The sequence below is a fragment of the Mustelus asterias genome, chromosome 15 (genome assembly GCF_964213995.1).
Source record: "Mustelus asterias chromosome 15, sMusAst1.hap1.1, whole genome shotgun sequence".
NCBI classification, from domain to species: domain Eukaryota; kingdom Metazoa; phylum Chordata; class Chondrichthyes; order Carcharhiniformes; family Triakidae; genus Mustelus; species Mustelus asterias.
Window position 1 is genome coordinate 98,505,517 of NC_135815.1, and position 17,166 is coordinate 98,522,682.

The window sequence follows — 17,166 nt, forward strand, 5'->3', positions numbered from 1 at the left end:
CACTCACTCACACACACACACATACACACTCACACACGCACTCCACACACACACACAGTCCACACACACTCACACACTCAGCAACAGACCCACACACACACACTCACACACATACACACACACACACACACACTCTCACATCACACTCACACACAGATACACACTCACACTCACTCACACACACACACACACAGATACACACACACACTCACATACACTCACACATACACACATACACACACGCACTCACAAACACACACACACACACTCATAATCTCACACTCACACACACATTCACTCACTCACTCACACTCACTGACACACACACTCAAACACACACACTCACTCACACTCTCACACACACACTCTCACTCTCACACACACACTCACACTCATACACGCACTCCACACACACACTCACACACACTCTCACACACACACTCACACTCATACACGCACTCCACACACACACTCACACACACACACTCTCACACATACACACACGTGCACGCACATACACACACACGCACACGCACACTCACATACACACACATATACACACACACACTCGCACACACACACACACTCAATTCACACACACACACAAACACTCAATTCACACACACACACACACATTCACACACACACACACACCGATACACATTCACACACATGGACACACACACACACTCACACTTACACACACTCACATGCATACACTCACACACGCTCACAAGAGGTCATAGCCTTAGGGTAAGGGGTAGCAAATTTAAAACAGAGTTGAGGAGAAACTACTTCTCCCAAAAGGTTGTGAATCTGTGGAATTCGTTCCCCCAAAGTGTGGTGGATGCTGGGACAGTGAGTAAATTTAAGGAGGAGTTAGACAGATTTTTAATCGGTAATGGGTTGGAGGGTTATGGGGGGAAGGCAGGAAAATGGGGATGAGGAGCATATCAGCCACGATCGAATGGCGGAGCGGACTCGCTGGGCCGAATGGCCTAATTCTGCTCCTATATCTTATGAACTTGTGATGTCCCTATTCCAGATGTGCCAAAGCCAGCAGGGTTGTATAATAAAGGACTATTAAAAGTGAGTCTGGGTCATGTGACATTGATATGTGATAGCAAACAATCAGTGGTCTATTTATGTAAACAAAGGAGTTTGTACCTCTCATGGTCAGAACATACAGTGAAGGCAGATAGTGGTTCTTTTACTTCTCCTGCACATGATCAGTTTGTGAATTCTCCTTCATTCCCTGATAGCCCTGGAGTCAGAAAGTCTGTGTTCTATTGCCCTTGCTGTTTTGGGGTATCTGTTGACAAGTGAAGGTGCAAAATTCCACAGGGATGTGGTCGAGCATGTTCTTTATAATCCACTTTTAGCAGCTTCCAGAAACTTGGCCAGCTTGAAGCCCCAAGTGTCAGGTGCCGTTTGGCGGCCATCTTAACTCAGTGCCTGAAGTTGCCTTTGCAAAAGAAGTTCTATATGTGAGTCCAGCTGATGAGATTGAAAGTTAATATCTCACATCTACGCACTGCCAAAACACTTCATTTCAACTGTCATCTTTATCCTGGGTCAAAATGGTCCCCGGTGTGGCTAAATTTGCAGGAAATGTACAGGTTGGAATGTTTGTTAAATGAACGAACCATTATATTCCACCGGGCTATTTCTGTAAAATGTATTTTAAGCACTGCTTATCCGATAGCACAATACCCTCCCCAGAAATAGTCCCACGGGAGCTGTCCACGAGTTACTTCATGCATTCTGATGTTGATTGCTAACAGTGGGGCGCAAGTAAAAACAAAGGCACAAGTCTCACAAAATAGATTCTGGTTGTTGCCAGAAATGGAACGTGAAACTCGGTTTTTGACCCACAGACGAGGCAGTGACAGCTTTCTGGGCTTAATTGTTACATCGAGAAGTTTTCTCGATGGTAACTTTGGACTGCAAAGCAAGAAGTTCCACACAACTTACTGTAGAAACTTACAGCGCAGAGAGAAGACCATTTGGCCCAGGCTATCTGTGCCAGCTTTTAGCGAGAGTAATTGAAATCTAATTCCACTACCCTATTTTCTCTCTGTTCAAATGTTTAACCACTTTTCCATTAGAAGATGCTATAGTTTCTGCCTACGCTACTCCCTGTGGCAAAGCCTTATGATCATCACTGGACCAAGAAGAAAAATAGTCCTTCCCCTGTCCCACTATCCAAACCTTTTATAATTTAAAACAAAACCTCTATTAAATCTCCCATTAGCCTTGCTCGCTCCACTGTGAATAATAGTGTTTCAAGTCACTTTCTATCTCTACTTTCTCATCCCTGGCATCATTGTGATTATCTATTCTGTGCTCTCTCCATGGCTTCACTGTTTGTTCTATAATTGGAAATCCCAAATTGCACAGAACGCTCTGACTGGGTTCTAACTGTTGCCAGAATCAAATCTTTTAACCCTTTGGTCTTGCATTGTGCCACTATTTCTAAAACCTAAATGTTATTTCTCTCTTTCTGTGTATGGGGCTTTCTCAACCTGCACTCTGTGTATTTGAGTCTCTCAGTTTTTATCCAGTCGCAACTTTCCATCAAGTGTAAACTCCCATTCCCCGTTTTTCCTTCCAGAATTTACTCTCAATTCTCCATGTTAACTTGCACATTCCCCCTGGACGCCCATTTTGATAACCCAGTTTATTTCCCCCTGGATTTTTCATTCGTGGGACATGGGTGTCACTGGCTGGCCAGCATTTATTGCCCATCCCTACTTGCCCTTGAAGGGTAGTTGAGAGTCAACCACATTGCCGTGGCTCTGGAGTTACACGTAGGCCAGACCAGGTAAGGGTGGCAGATTTCCTTCCCAATAGAATAGAATCCGTACAGTGCAGAAAGAGGCCATCGAGTCTGCACCGACCACAATCCCACCCAGGCCCTATCCCCATAACCCCACATATTTACTCTGCTAGTTCTCCTGACACTCAGGGGCAATTTAGCATGGCCAACCCATCTAACCTGCACATCTTTGGACTGTGGGAGGAAACCGGAGCACCCGGAGGAAACCCACGGAGACACGGGGAGAATGTGCAAACTCCACACAGATAGTAACCCGAGGCTGGAATTGAACCTGGGTCCCTGGAGCTGTGAGGCAGCAGTGCTAACCACTGTGCTACCGTGCCACCCATTAAAGGACATTAGTGAACCAGATGGGTTTTTCCGACAATCGACAATGGTTTTATGGTCATCAGTAGATTCTTAATTCCAGATTTTTGTGATTGAATTCAAATTCAACAACCTGCTGTGGTGTGATTTGAATCGGCAGTTTGCGGTGTCTATGGTAGTCAATGGTGCTGGTCTATGGTGTTGTTAAACTTCTTACTGTGTGATTTGAACCCAGGCCCCCAGAACAGTTTCTGGATTAATAATCTAGCAATAATACCACTAAGCCATCGCCTCCCCCTCTTTTGACACTCTCCTTCAGCGTTTGCCAAGGTGTACAAAATTATGAGGAGAAGAGATAGAGTGGACAGGATAAAATTGTTTCCCTTGGGGGAGATTCTAGAACCAGGGGACATAGGGCGGCACAGTGGTTGGCACAGCTGCCTCACAGCACCACGGACCCAGGTTCGATTCCCGGCTCGGGTCACTGTCTGTGCGGAGTCTGCACGTTCTCCCTGTGTCTGCGTGGGTTTCCTCCGGGTGCTCCGGTTTCCTCCCACAGTCCGAAATATGTGCTGGTTAGGGTGCATTGGCCACGCTAATTTCTCCCTCAGTGTACCCGAACAGATGTCGGAGTGTGGCGACTCGGGGATTTTCACAGTAACTTAATTGAAGTGTTAATGTAAGCCTACTTGTGATACTAATCAATAAACTTTAAACATAGATTCAGGTTAAGTGGCAGTAGGTGTAGAGGGAAAATGATGGGTGTCTGGAATTCGCTGCCCAAGTTGGTGGTGGAGACAGAGAGTCGAGACTCTTTTAAAAAGTACCTGTACCTGCACCTTAAGTGCTGTGAGCTACAGGGCTATGGGCCAGGTGCAAGAGGTGGGATTAGAAAGGGCACCTGGGTGCCCTCGGGTTGGCATGGACAAGGTGGGCCAAATGGCCTCCTTCGGTGCTGTAACTTTTCTGTGGTTCTATGCCCTACTTCTTAATCTCATCATAATGTCCCCTGGTCCATGCAACATGACAAGTTGGAAAATAATGGGAAAAAAAGAAAATTCTCACAGATCCCCAAAGTAATATCGCTGAGAGCTTCTGAAGATTGTTCTGGAAGTGTAAGAGTTTTGAGATTTGCTGTGGTGCCTGGGGAGATCTGCACTGCATAATTCCGAACCGCAAGGGTAGGGACTGTTAATGCGAAAGCCTGGTGGGTTACTGGAGGCCAAGCATGAGTTACACCGACAGAAGCAAAATACTGCAGATGCTGGAAATCTGAGATCAAAACAGAGAGTGACAGCGAACTGATGGAAAGTCAGGGACCTGAAACATTCCCCGAAAGTCGCTGTCCTGACATCTCTGCCGCAGAAAGCAAAGTAAGAAGTCTCACAACACCAGGTTAAAGTCCAACAGGTTTATTTGGTAGCAAATACCATAAGCTTTCGGAGCACTGCTCCTTCGTCAGATGGAGTGGATATCTGCTCTCAAACAGTGCAAACAGACACAGAAATCAAGTTACAGAATACGAATTAGAATGCGAATCTGTACAGCCAGCCAGGTCTTAAAGGTACAGACAATAGAAAGCAAACGCAGTTTTGACCGGAATGCCAAATTCTCCATACTCGCTTGCAACGGGTCAGCCACGGGCTAAGCATTTCCAGCATTGTTTGCTTTTATTTCATAGGATCATAGAATCTCTACAGTGTAGAAGAGGTCATTCAGCCCATCAAGTCTGCACCAATTCTCCAAAAGAGCACCCAACCTAGGCACAATCCCCCACCTTAACCCCGTAACCCACACATTTACCATGGCTAATCCACCTAACCGGCACATCTTTGGACACTAAAGGGCAATTTAGCATGGCCAATCCACCTAACCTGCACATCTTTGGACACTAAGGGGCAATTTAGCATGGCCAATCCACCTAACCTACACATCTTTGGACACTAAGGGGCACTTTAGCATGGCCAATACACCTAACCTACACATCTTTGGACACTAAGGGGCACTTTAGCATGGCCAATTCAACTTTCTTTTATTCATTCATGGAACATGGGCATCGCTGGCTCTCCACCATTTATTGCCCATCCCTGGTTGCCCTTGGAGGGCAGTTGAGAGTCAACCACATTGCTGTGGCTCTGAAGTCACATGTAGGCCAGGATGGCAGATTTCCTTCCCTAAAGGAGGATGGTGAACCAGATGGGCTTTTCCGACAATCAACAATGGTTTCATGGTCATCAGTAGATTCTTAATTTCAAATATTTTTAATTGAATTCAAATTCCACCATCTGCTGTGGCGGGATTCAAACCCGGGTCTCCAGAATATTAGCTGAGTTTCTGAATTAATAATCCAGCAATAATACCACTAGGCATCGCCTCCCCATACTCACCTGACCTGCAAATCTTTGGACTGTGGGAGGAAACCGGAACACCCAGAGGAAATCCATGACATCCGGTGCCGATTATAGAATCATGGAATCCTACAGTGCAGAAGGAGGCCATTCAGCCCTTCGAGTCTGTACCAACCACAATTCCACCCAGGCCCTATCCTCATAACCCCATGCATTTACCCTGCTAATCCCCCCAATACTAAGGGGCAATTTAGCCTGGCCAATCCACGTAACCTGCACATCTTTGGACCTTGGGAGGAAAGCGGAGCACCCGGAGGAAACCCACGGAGACACGGGGAGAATGTGCAAACTCCACACAGACAGTGACCCAAGCCTGGAATTGAACCCAGGTCCCTGGTGCTGTGACTATGCCACCGTGCTGCCCTGATGTTGTGTTGGTGAGATGGCAGTTGTTGTAGTTAACATCAGCAGAATGATTGCCCGCCTCAGTTTAATTACTTGTGAACGAGTTCATGTTATAGCAGTTGATAGTTTTGCTGCAATCCTTCATTGTACCTACCACAAATCAGACAGGGTGCCTTGTTGTAAGGTCATTTTCATCAGCAGCAATGACACATCGGAATCACGGAATTGCAGCTCGTTTTACAACCTGAACAATTTAATGAAAAGAAAATCTCTAAAGCATTTTGCGGCAATCTTTTGCCCGAGTTTAATTTTGATCTTTGTGGAGTCTGTCAGCAGAGTGAAATTGAGAGTATCCTTCAGCCTACAGGAGAGAAGAGGCAATAAAGATGATGGGTTTTGTCTAAAAGAGCACATTATCAGAAGTAATTGGGTCACTGCAGGTTGAATGCTTAAGTTATCAGACAAACGGGTTCACACTCGCATCTACAAATAAACTTAAAAATTGGATTTTTAACGTATGCCTGTGGAGGATAAATAGGTCACCACAATGGATCATTGGATCATAATCTTTTTGCAGTTAATTGAATACGATGACAGTTATATCTCCAAGTCCGATATATGTGACTGCTCCATTGACAGAGTCTGTAAGCTCAGGAGATGTATTGGAGAATGCTGGGAACTGGTTTTCCAAGTAAACTGAGTTTGTAATCTCGGTACTTGCTTTGGAGCAGCATTGGAAGAGCCTTGGCTAACAAAAAAAGCCTTGGCAATCCCACTCATGAACAGTGGAAGATTCCAAAGATGTGCAGGTTAAGTGGATTGGCCATGCTAAATTGCCTCTTAGTGTCCCAAAATATGTAGGTTAGGTGGATTGGCCATGCTAAATTGCCTCTTAGTGTCCCAAAATATGTAGGTTAGGTGGATTGGCCGTGCTAAATTGCCCCTTTGTGTCCCAAGATGCATAGGTTAGGAGAATTAGTGGGGTAAATGCATGGGGTTATGGAGATGCTCTGTCGGAGAGTCGGTGCAGACTTGAAGGGCCAAAATGGCCACCCTCTGCAATGTAGGGATTCTATGAAAATGTGACGTTCCTTGGAGCCTTTTGTTCACTCACCCTTGCATCTCCTTAAGTGGCTCAGTGTCAAATGTTGTCCAGCGATGCTCCAGTGAAGCACCTTGGGATATTTTGCCACATGAAGGGTGCAATGTAAATGCAGGCTTTTGTTACTCAAATGTAAGCGACTCAGTGGAACTGAATTCAAATTCTGGACCAATTATAGAGCATTGGAAAAGGAGGGCCAGATCTTAGCATGCACATTTAATGGAGACAGAGTGTGCAGACTGAGCCATTGTTATCTGTCGCACTGAACAAAAGCTTGTTCTGTTTGGAACTTGTCATATACACAGCCTAATGAAAACATTACTAAAACCTGCCTTGAACTCAAGCTGGGCTGTTTATCATATTTTTCGGCAAGTCACAGTTTAACGGTAAAATGGACTTTATTCTAAAGCATGGAAGCAGTTTAGGAATTTTACTTTTGGGGATGATTTTGGATACCAGCTGTATGTAGCATCCCTCAGTAAACTATCTCCTCTCGGGAGAGGCAGTGGTATTGTCACTGGACTAGCTATCCAGAGACCCAAGGTAATGGTTTGGGGACCCAGGTTCAAATCCCACCATGGCAGATGAATTCAATACAGATCCGGAATTAAATGTCTAATGACTGTGTGACCAAATTCCCCACCAACTTGATTTTTCAAGTTTGCTGACGACACCACCGTAGTGGGTTGGATCTCAAACAATGACGAGACAGCGTACAGGAATGAGATAGAGAATCTGGTGAACTGGTGCAGCAACAATAATCTCTCCCTCAATGTCAACAAAACGAAGGAGATAGTCATCAACTTCAGGAAGTGTAGTAGAGAACATGCCCCTGTCTATATCAATGGGGATGAAGTAGAAAGGATCGAGAGATTCAAGTTTCTCGGTGTCCAGATCACCAACAACCTGTCTGGTCCCCCCCATGCCGACACTATAGTTAAGAAAGCCCACCAACACCTTTACTTTTTCAGGAGGCTGAGGAAATTTGGCATGTCCACTACAACTCTCACCAACTTCTACAGATGCACCATAGAAAGCATTCTTTCTGGTTGTATCACAGCTCGGTATGACTTCTGCTCTGACCAAGAAACTACAAAGGGTCATGAATGAAGCCCAGTCCATCACTCAAACCAGCCTCTCATCCATTGACTCCGTCTACACTTCTCGCTGCCTCAGAAAAGCAGCCAGCATAATTAAGAACCCCACGCACCCCGGACATTCTCTCTTCCACCTTCTTCTGTCGGGAAAAAGATACAAAAGCTGAAGTCATGTACCAACCGAGTCAAGAACAGCTTCTTCCCTGCTGCTGTCAGACTTTTGAATGGACCTACCTCGCATTAAGTTGATCGTTCTCTACACCCTATCTATGACTGTAACACTACATTCTGCACTCTGTCCTTTCCCTCTCTATGAACAATATGCTTTCTCTGTATAGCACGCAAGAAACAATAATTTTCACTGTATATCAATACATGTGACATTAAATCAAACCAAAATGATCATGAAACCATTCTCGATTGTTGCAAAAACCCATCTGGTTCACTAATATCCTTTAGGGAAGGAAATCTGCCGTCCTTACCTGGTCTGGCCTACATGTGACTCCAGAGCCACAGCAATGTGGTTGACGCTCAAATGCTCTCTGAAATGGAGGGCAGTTAGCGATGGGCAATAAATGCAGGGCCCAGCCAGCGACGCCCACATCCCGTAAAAATGAATAAAAAGTGTATTCTATATTACATGTTACTGACACAGAGAGGTAGAGTTTCCAGTTTGGGCTGCAACTGATGAGTCCAGTGCAAATTGCATCTAAAATTGTGTGAACTTTGAGAAATATTCTTCCCCTTGAGTTTCCATTTAAAGCCATTTACAATGAGGCAGCACGGTGGTTAGCATTGCTGCCTCACAGCGCCAGGGACCCGGGTTTGATTCTGGCCTCGGGTCACTGTCTGTGTGGAGTTTGCATGTTCACGTGGGTTTCCTCCGGGTGCTCCGGTTTCCCCCCACACTCCAAGGATCTGCCGGTTAGGTTGATTGGCCAAGTTAAATTGACCCTTAGAGTCCCAAGATTTCTCATCCCAAGATGCGTAGGTTAGGGAGATAATTGTATGGGGCTTCAGCGGGGTAATTGCATAGGGTTACGGGGATAGGATGGGGTGTGGGGTAAGATGCTCTGTTGGAGAATCAGTGCAGACTCGATGGGCTGAATGGCCACCTTCTACACTGCAGGGATTCTATGATATGTCCAATTGTGCACTTTGCCCTGAACCAGCACAATTGGGCATCATTTTAGAGCTACTTTACATTTAAACTTTGCTCCTCCAATGCTCCTTAATATATATGTTACATATGAGAGCAGTAACTTGGTGCAGTTTGATTAATAAAGTCGCCACAGGCCATAGATGACCATAGGCTGCTCTGCCCCTCAAAGGGGGACTGGTGGTGATTTAACCTGAGGGACACCACACCTCAGGTGAATGGTAAGGTTGAGAATGGGAGGGGGGGGGGTCCTTCATGAAAAACGTCAACTGGTACAGGAATTGAACCTATGCTGTTGGCATCACTCTGCATCATGACCCAGCTGTCCAGCCAACTGAGCTAACCGGTTTCTCGTTCGGTTAATACAGCTGAAATTAATACACCTTTCTAGTTGTAGTTCCTTTGAAGAAAGCTTGATCAAATCCTGACCATTAACAATCTAGCAATTGTTTTAAAGAAGGATCTCTTTAAAAGTATACCTTCCAACCTTGAACAGGTGAGGTATGGACATCCGAGATATTTCTATGTTTATTTCTCTTTTATTGACTCGATTGAACTTAATTAGCTAATATGAGAGCCATGGGGTGAGGCTGAAAGATACATTTTGGAAACGTGATGCTATCACACTTTGGAACTTTTGTCTACTTGGCTCTGGAAGGATTTCAGTGGAGTTCATATTAAAATGATAAATTAAATTTTGTCCACGAGGGATTAAGTCTACAGAACAGTCAAGTGCTCGGGAATGTGAACTAGATTGAGGTGACCCAGTTTGCAAAGTGACATGATAAGAACATAAGAAATAGGAACAGGAGTAGGCCATGTGGCCCCTTGAGCCTGCCCCGCCATTCAATAAACTCATGACTGATCTACATCGACTGCAGTTTCCCACCCTGTCCTGTCTCCCTCGATTCCCTCAGTGGCCAAATGAAATCTATCAATCTCATACTTTCGTATTCTCAACGACTGAGCTTCCACAGTCCTCTGGAATAGAGACAAAGGACCTTCTAAAGGAAGACATTGCTCCTCATCTTCATCCTAAATAACTGAACCCCCTCTTGGTTCTAGATAACACAATCAGAGGAAGCAGCATCTCAGCATCTGCCCTGTCAAGCCCACAAAGAACATCTTACCTTTCAATGAGATCACCTGCCGTTCTCCTCAGTGCGAGAGAATATAGGCTTAATCTACTCGCTCTTTGGAACTGAGTCCATACGGGGGCTGTTGAGTGTTGGTGACATTGTGGACGGAGCTGTAATACTCTCTCGGCCCAATTTCGTTTTAGCAAAATTGTTCAAGTTTATTTATTATTCGTGTCACAAGTAGGCTTACATTAACACTGCAATAAAGTTTTTTTTTAATTCGTGCATGGGACATGGGCGTCACTGGCTGGCCAGCATTTGTTGCCCATCGCTCGCTGCCCTTGAGAAGATGGTGTGAGCTGCTTGATCATTTTGATTTGATTTATTATTGTCACATGTAGAATCATAGAAACCCGACAGTGCAGAAAGAGGCTATTCGGCCCATGGAGTCTGCACCGACCACTATCCCACCCAGGCCCTACCCCCATATCCCCACATATTTTACCCACTAATCCACGCATCTCAGGATACTGAGGGGCAATTTTAGTATGGCCAATCAACCTAACCCGCACATCTTTGGACAGTGGGAGGAAACCGGAGCACCCGGAGGAAACCAAAGCCGACACGAGGAGAATGTGCAAACTCCACACAGACAGTGACCCAAGCCAGGAATCGAACCCAGGTCCCTGGAGCTGTGAAGCAGCAGTGCTAACCACTGTGCTACCGTGCCGCCCATGTGCTCACAGCTTGTGTTGGGATACAGTGAAAAGTATTGTTTCTTGCGCGCTATACAGACAAAGCATACTGTTCATAGAGAAGGAAACGAGAGGGCGCAGAATGTAGTGTTACAGTCATAGCTAGGGTGTAGAGAAAGATCAACTGAATATGAAGGTAGGTCCATTCAAACGTCTGATGGCAGCAGGGAAGAAGCTGTTCTTCAGTCGGTTGGAACGTGTTTTCAGATTTTTGTATCTTTTTCCCGACGGAAGAGTTTGATTTTTTTCATTTGATTTATTATTGTCACATGTATTAACATACAGTGAAAAGTATTGTTTCTTGCATGTTATGCAGACAAAGCATACCATTCATAGAGAAGGAAAGGAGAGAATGCAGAATGTAGTGTTACAGTCATAGCTAGGGTGTAGAGAAAGATCAACTTAATGCAAGGTAGGTCCATTCAAAAGTCTGACAGCAGCAGGGAAGAAGCTGTTCTTGAGTCGGTTGGTCCATGTTTTCAGAGTTTTGTATCTTTTTCCCGACGGAAAAAGATGGAAGAGAGAATGTTCAGGCTGTGTGGGATGCCCTTCCCTCATCAATTATCTTTGTCACTTCTTCAAAAAACTCAATCAAGTTGGTGAGACATGGCCTTCTCCGTACAAAACCATGCTGCCTGTCAATAACTAGTCCATTTTCTTCCAAATGTGCACATATCCTGTCCCTCAGTATCTTCTCCAAAAGCTTCCCCACCACTGAAGCCAGGGTCATCAGCCTATAATTTCCTGGATTATCTCTGCTTCCTTTCTTAAACAAGGGAACAACATTGGCTACTCTCCAGTCCTCTGGAACCTCGCCTGTAGTCAAAGAGAATGTGAAGATATCTGTTAAGGCCCCGGCTATTTCTTCCCTTGCCTCCCGAAGTAACCTGGAATAGATCCCCTCCGGCCCCGGGGACCTGTCTACCTTAATGCAGTTTAGGAACACTTCCTCCTTCAATATCTTGGCATGTGCTAGAGCATTCACTCACCTATCCCTGACCTCAACATCAGTCATATCCTTCTCCTTGGTGAATACTGATGCAAAGTACTCATTAAGGATCTCGCCCACTTCCTGTGGCTCCATGAGTTGAGCATGGTTCGATAACTGATGATTGACTCTCATAGGGGGCGGCATGGTGGCACAGTGGATGGCACTGCTGCCTCACAGCGCTAGGGACCGGGTTCACTTCCAGCCTTGGGTGACTGTCTGTGTGGTTTGCACGTTCTCCCCGTGTCTGTGTGGGTTTCCTCCGGGTGCTCCGGTTTCCTCCCACAGCCCAAAGATATGCGAGTTAGGTGGATTGGCCGTGCTAAATTGCCCCTTAGTGTCAGGGGGATTAGCAGGGTAAATATGTGGGATTACGGGGATAGGGCCTGGGTGGGATTGTGGTTGGTGCAGACTCGATGGGCCGTATGACCTCCTTCTGCACTGTAGGGATTGCATGGATTGTATGGATAGGAACTTGTACACACAGTACTTTATATGAAAGGATGAGGTTTCAGTTAATTGATGTGAGACCGGATAGAATCTGCTGGGGGGGGTGGGAAAGAGGAATGGCGCGGGGAAAGCTTCCTTCTCAAACTTTCAGATGTAACAGCGCTCGAAATTCTGGTGTTGCTCAAAATATTTGGCTGTTTTTTGTCTCAACAGATGGTTACAGAATGTATATTGAGTCTAATCTTGGGAGCGAGGTTCTCCTCGGTTTTCCAGACAAGCTAGATCATTCTGCATGGAAGTGTGTTTTATTGAACGTGGGGTTTGCCTTCATGAAAAATGGGCCCGACCTTCCCTGAGATTTCCCATCCTTACAGCAGTTTCGCTGATCACCTTATCAGCTTCCTTGTTCCAACGTAGATTGGATATGATTACTAGTGAAAGGAACTGAATGTTTCTTACCTGGAAAAGGTTGTAATGTTTCTATTGTAGCATCAGCACCGGCCCTCCCCATCCAGCTCGTCTTTCTTTATTCATTCGTGGGCTGGCCAGCATTTATTGCCCATCCCTAGTTGCCCTTGGAAGGCGGTTGAGAGTCAACCACATTGCTGTGGCTCTGGAGTCACACGTAGGCCAGACCGAGTAAGGACGGCAGATTTCCTTCCCTAAAAGAGATGGGTTTTTCTGACAATCTCAATGGTTTCATGGTCATCAGTAGATTCTAAATTCCCGATATTTTTTATTGATTTCAAATTCCACCATCTGCCTTGGCGGGAGTTGAACCCGGGTTCCCAGAACATTAGCTGACTCTGTGGTGCTGTGGTTCTACTTCATATGTGCTTAATGCATGTTAGCCCAGCACAGGTATTTGCTCCCAGCAGCTGACAGGGAGTGCTCTGTCGCATCAGCACTCAGGCGGGTGGGTTCCATTCCTGAAGCCTTTGGCTTTGATCTTTGGCTCCTCACTGTCCACGGGGATGGTGCCAGAGGACTGGAGAGTGGCAAATGTTGTTCCTCTGTTTAAGAAAGGGAATAGGAATGACCCTGGTAATTATAGACCGGTTAGTCTGACTTCGGTGGTTGGTAAATTGATGGAAAAGGTCCTTAGGGATGGGATTTACGACCATTTAGAAAGATGCAGATTAATCCGGGATAGTCAGCACGGATTTGTGAAGGGCAAATCGTGCCTCACAAATTTGATAGAATTTTTTGAGGAGGTAACTAGGTGTGTTGATGAAGGTAGGGCGGTTGATGTCATATACATGGATTTTAGTAAGGCGTTTGATAAGGTCCCCCATGGTCGGCTTATGATGAAAGTAAGGAGGTGTGGGATAGAGGGAAAGTTGGCCGATTGGATAGGTAACTGGCTATCTGATCGAAGACAGAGGGTGGTGGTGGATGGAAAATTTTCGGACTGGAGGCAGGTTGCTAGCGGAGTGCCGCAGGGATCGGTGCTTGGTCCTCTGCTCTTTGTGATTTTTATTAATGACTTAGAGGAGGGGGCTGAAGGGTGGATCAGTAAATTTGCTGATGACACCAAGATTAGTGGAGTAGTGGATGAGGTGGAGGGGTGTTGTAGGCTGCAAAGAGACATAGATAGGATGCAAAGCTGGGCTGAAAAATGGCAAATGGAGTTTAACCCTGATAAATGTGAGGTGATTCATTTTGGTCGGACAAATTTAAATGTGGATTACAGGGTCAAAGGTAGGGTTCTGAAGACTGTGGAGGAACAGAGAGATCTTGGGGTCCATATCCACAGATCTTTAAAGGTTGCCACTCAAGTGGATAGAGCTGTGAAGAAGGCATATAGTGTGTTAGCTTTTATTAACAGGGGGTTGGAGTTTAAGAGCCGTGGGGTTATGCTGCAACTGTACAGGACCTTGGTGAGACCGCATTTGGAATATTGCGTGCAGTTCTGGTCACCTCACTATAAGAAGGATGTGGAAGCGCTGGAGAGAGTGCAGAGGAGATTTACCAGGATGCTGCCTGGTTTGGAGTGTCGGTCTTATGAGGAAAGGTTGAGGGAGCTGGGGCTGTTCTCTCTGGAGCGGAGGAGATTGAGGGGAGACTTAATAGAGGTTTATAAAATGATGAAGGGGATAGATCGAGTGAACGTTCAAAGACTATTTCCTCGGGTGGATGGAGCTATTACAAGGGGGCATAACTATAGGGTTCATGGTGGGAGATATAGGAAGGATATCAGAGGTAGGTTCTTCACGCAGAGAGTGGTTGGGGTGTGGAATGGACTGCCTGCAGTGATAGTGGAGTCAGACACTTTAGGAACATTTAAGCGGTTATTGGATAGGCACATGGAGCACACCAGGATGGTAGGGAGTGGGATAGCTTGATCTTGGTTTCAGATGAAGGTCGGCACAACATCGTGGGCCGAAGGGCCTGTTCTGTGCTGTACTGTTCTATGTTCTATGTTCTAAGCAACGTGTGTCAGAGAGATCAGGGCTGATAAGACCATAAGACCTCGGAGCAGAATTAGGCCACTCGGCCCATCAAGTCTGCTGACATTTTTCTCATCCCTATCCTTCTGATGTCAGGAAGCACTTCTTCACACAAAGAAGAGTGGAAATATGGAACTCTTTCCCCACTCTCCGACCCTTCGTAAAGGTTGAATCGGGCTGGGTCATTGAATAATTTCCGAATGAGAATTGGTGGACTTTTCTTGGGGATGGTTATTCAGTATTACGGAACCAAGGTTGCCTCCCACACTCCAAAGATGTGCGGTGCATTGGCCATGCTAAATTGCCCCTTAGTGTCAGGGGGAACTAGCTAGGGTAAATGCATAGGGTTATGGGGTTGTGGGGATAGGTGGGATTGTGGTCGGTGCAGACCTGATGGGCCGAATGGCCTCCTTCTGCACAGTTTAAAGTTTATTTATTTAAGTTTAAAGTTCATTTATTAGTCACAAGTAGGCTTACATTCGCACTGTAATGAAGTTACTGTGAAAATCCCCTCGTCGCTACACTCCAGCGCATGTTCGGATACACTGAGGGAGAATTTAGCACCTAATGCACTTAACCAGCACGTCTTTCGGACTGTGAGAGGAAACCGGAAGAAACCCACGCAGACACTGTGCAGACTCTGCACAGACAGTGACCCAAAGCCAGGAATCGAACCCAGGTCCCTCGCGCTGTGAGGCAGCTGTGTTAACCACTGTGCCACCTTGCCGCAACTGCAGGGATTCTACGATTCTATGAAAGTTTGTGGAGTTGAGATGCAGATCAGCCACAGATCTAATTGAGTGGTTTATGTAAAGCTAAATTTCCTACTCATGTTCTGTTCTGATGTCTTACCATGTAGCAGTTTGTTCAGAGAAAAAAATACACGGACGCCTTAATTCACTCAAGAATTGATTAAATAAAAACTGGGAGGAAATGCTAAGGGGAACCATATATAATTGGCTTCCTTTTCCCTTGAACGTATGATTGGTCATCCCAATGGAATCCTGATGATCTACACATTTCCATTATTATTCAGCACCGAGATTTATTTCCTAATGATGGATTATCAAGGTTCAGCTGTGCTTTTTGTAAATGATTTAATCTGAGGCGACCTGTGATAACCTCTGATTTGATTTCATTGGAATTCTCCTTAATTTGTCAATTTTATTTTTCTAATTGCAGGCTTTCCCTTGTATATCCACTGGTATCTACGGTAAGTGCAACTTTTTCATCTTTGCGATGTGACATAGCTGACTTCCCTTACATTTATTTTCAAATTTACATTTTCTTCCCACTCGCAGCACAAGCATTCCGGCAAATCAGTTTTGCAGCTATTTCTGTTATTTCCGGACCAACTAATCACTTTCCCACGTATTAAGCACTGCAGCGTACCTTTCGCCCCTTAATAAACCTCAGTTTTAAATTGGGATTAAGCTCGCTTAGCTTTGAGCCTGTTAACCGTTTGAAGGACTGTAACTCTGCAATTTTCGGGCCTAAATCTTGCCCCCAACCTCCCCCCCCCGGCACAAAACATTTTGCAAGAAAATTGAGGGGCCGCCTTGTGATTGATCCAACGTGGGTTATTGCTTTATTAACCTCATTCTGCCATGGGATTACTCCACATGCATTCAGTAGCACCCCTCGTTAGGTTTGCAACAGTGATAGGTTTGAAACTGCACTGTTGTAAGCAGTGTGTGATCCAATGAGGCTCCAGGTTTTGGAAAAGAGCAGAACATGCAGTGTGTGCCATGAGGAATGGAATAAGTCATGATTTTAAAAAATGTGCATTACTTAGGCTGCCTGTGCGGAGTTTGCACATTCTCCCCGTGTCTGCGTGGGTTTCCTCCCACAGTCCAAAGATGGGCAGGTTAGGTTGATTGGCCATGCTAAATTGACCCTAGTGTTAGGAGGATTAACAGGGTAAATATGTGGGGTAACAGGGATAGGGCCTGGGTGGGATTGTGGTTGGTGCAGACTCGATGGGCCAAATGGCCTCCTTCTGCACTGTAGGGATTTTATGATTCTATGATAACCAAACATAAACCAGGGGCGATACACCTTGGAGTGAAAAACTGTGCTACCAAATGTCTTCTCCAAACTTCTAAAGTCAAAGTTTATTTATTAGTCACAAGTAAGGCACATATTAACACTGCAATGAAGTTACTGTGAACTTCCCCTAGTCGTCACA

At 45.5% G+C, this 17,166-nt stretch overlaps 1 protein-coding gene across 3 annotated transcripts in view; it reads left to right on the plus strand.

The window, feature by feature from the left end:
- macrod2 (mono-ADP ribosylhydrolase 2) overlaps positions 1-17,166 on the plus strand; it is a 937,884-nt gene that overhangs the window by 660,584 nt on the left and 260,134 nt on the right. For all 3 annotated transcript variants that reach the window (XM_078230387.1, XM_078230388.1, XM_078230389.1), the window contains exon 8: positions 16,161-16,191. In XM_078230387.1, the coding sequence (XP_078086513.1) occupies positions 16,161-16,191 (31 nt within the window). The remainder of the gene's footprint in view (positions 1-16,160; positions 16,192-17,166) is intronic.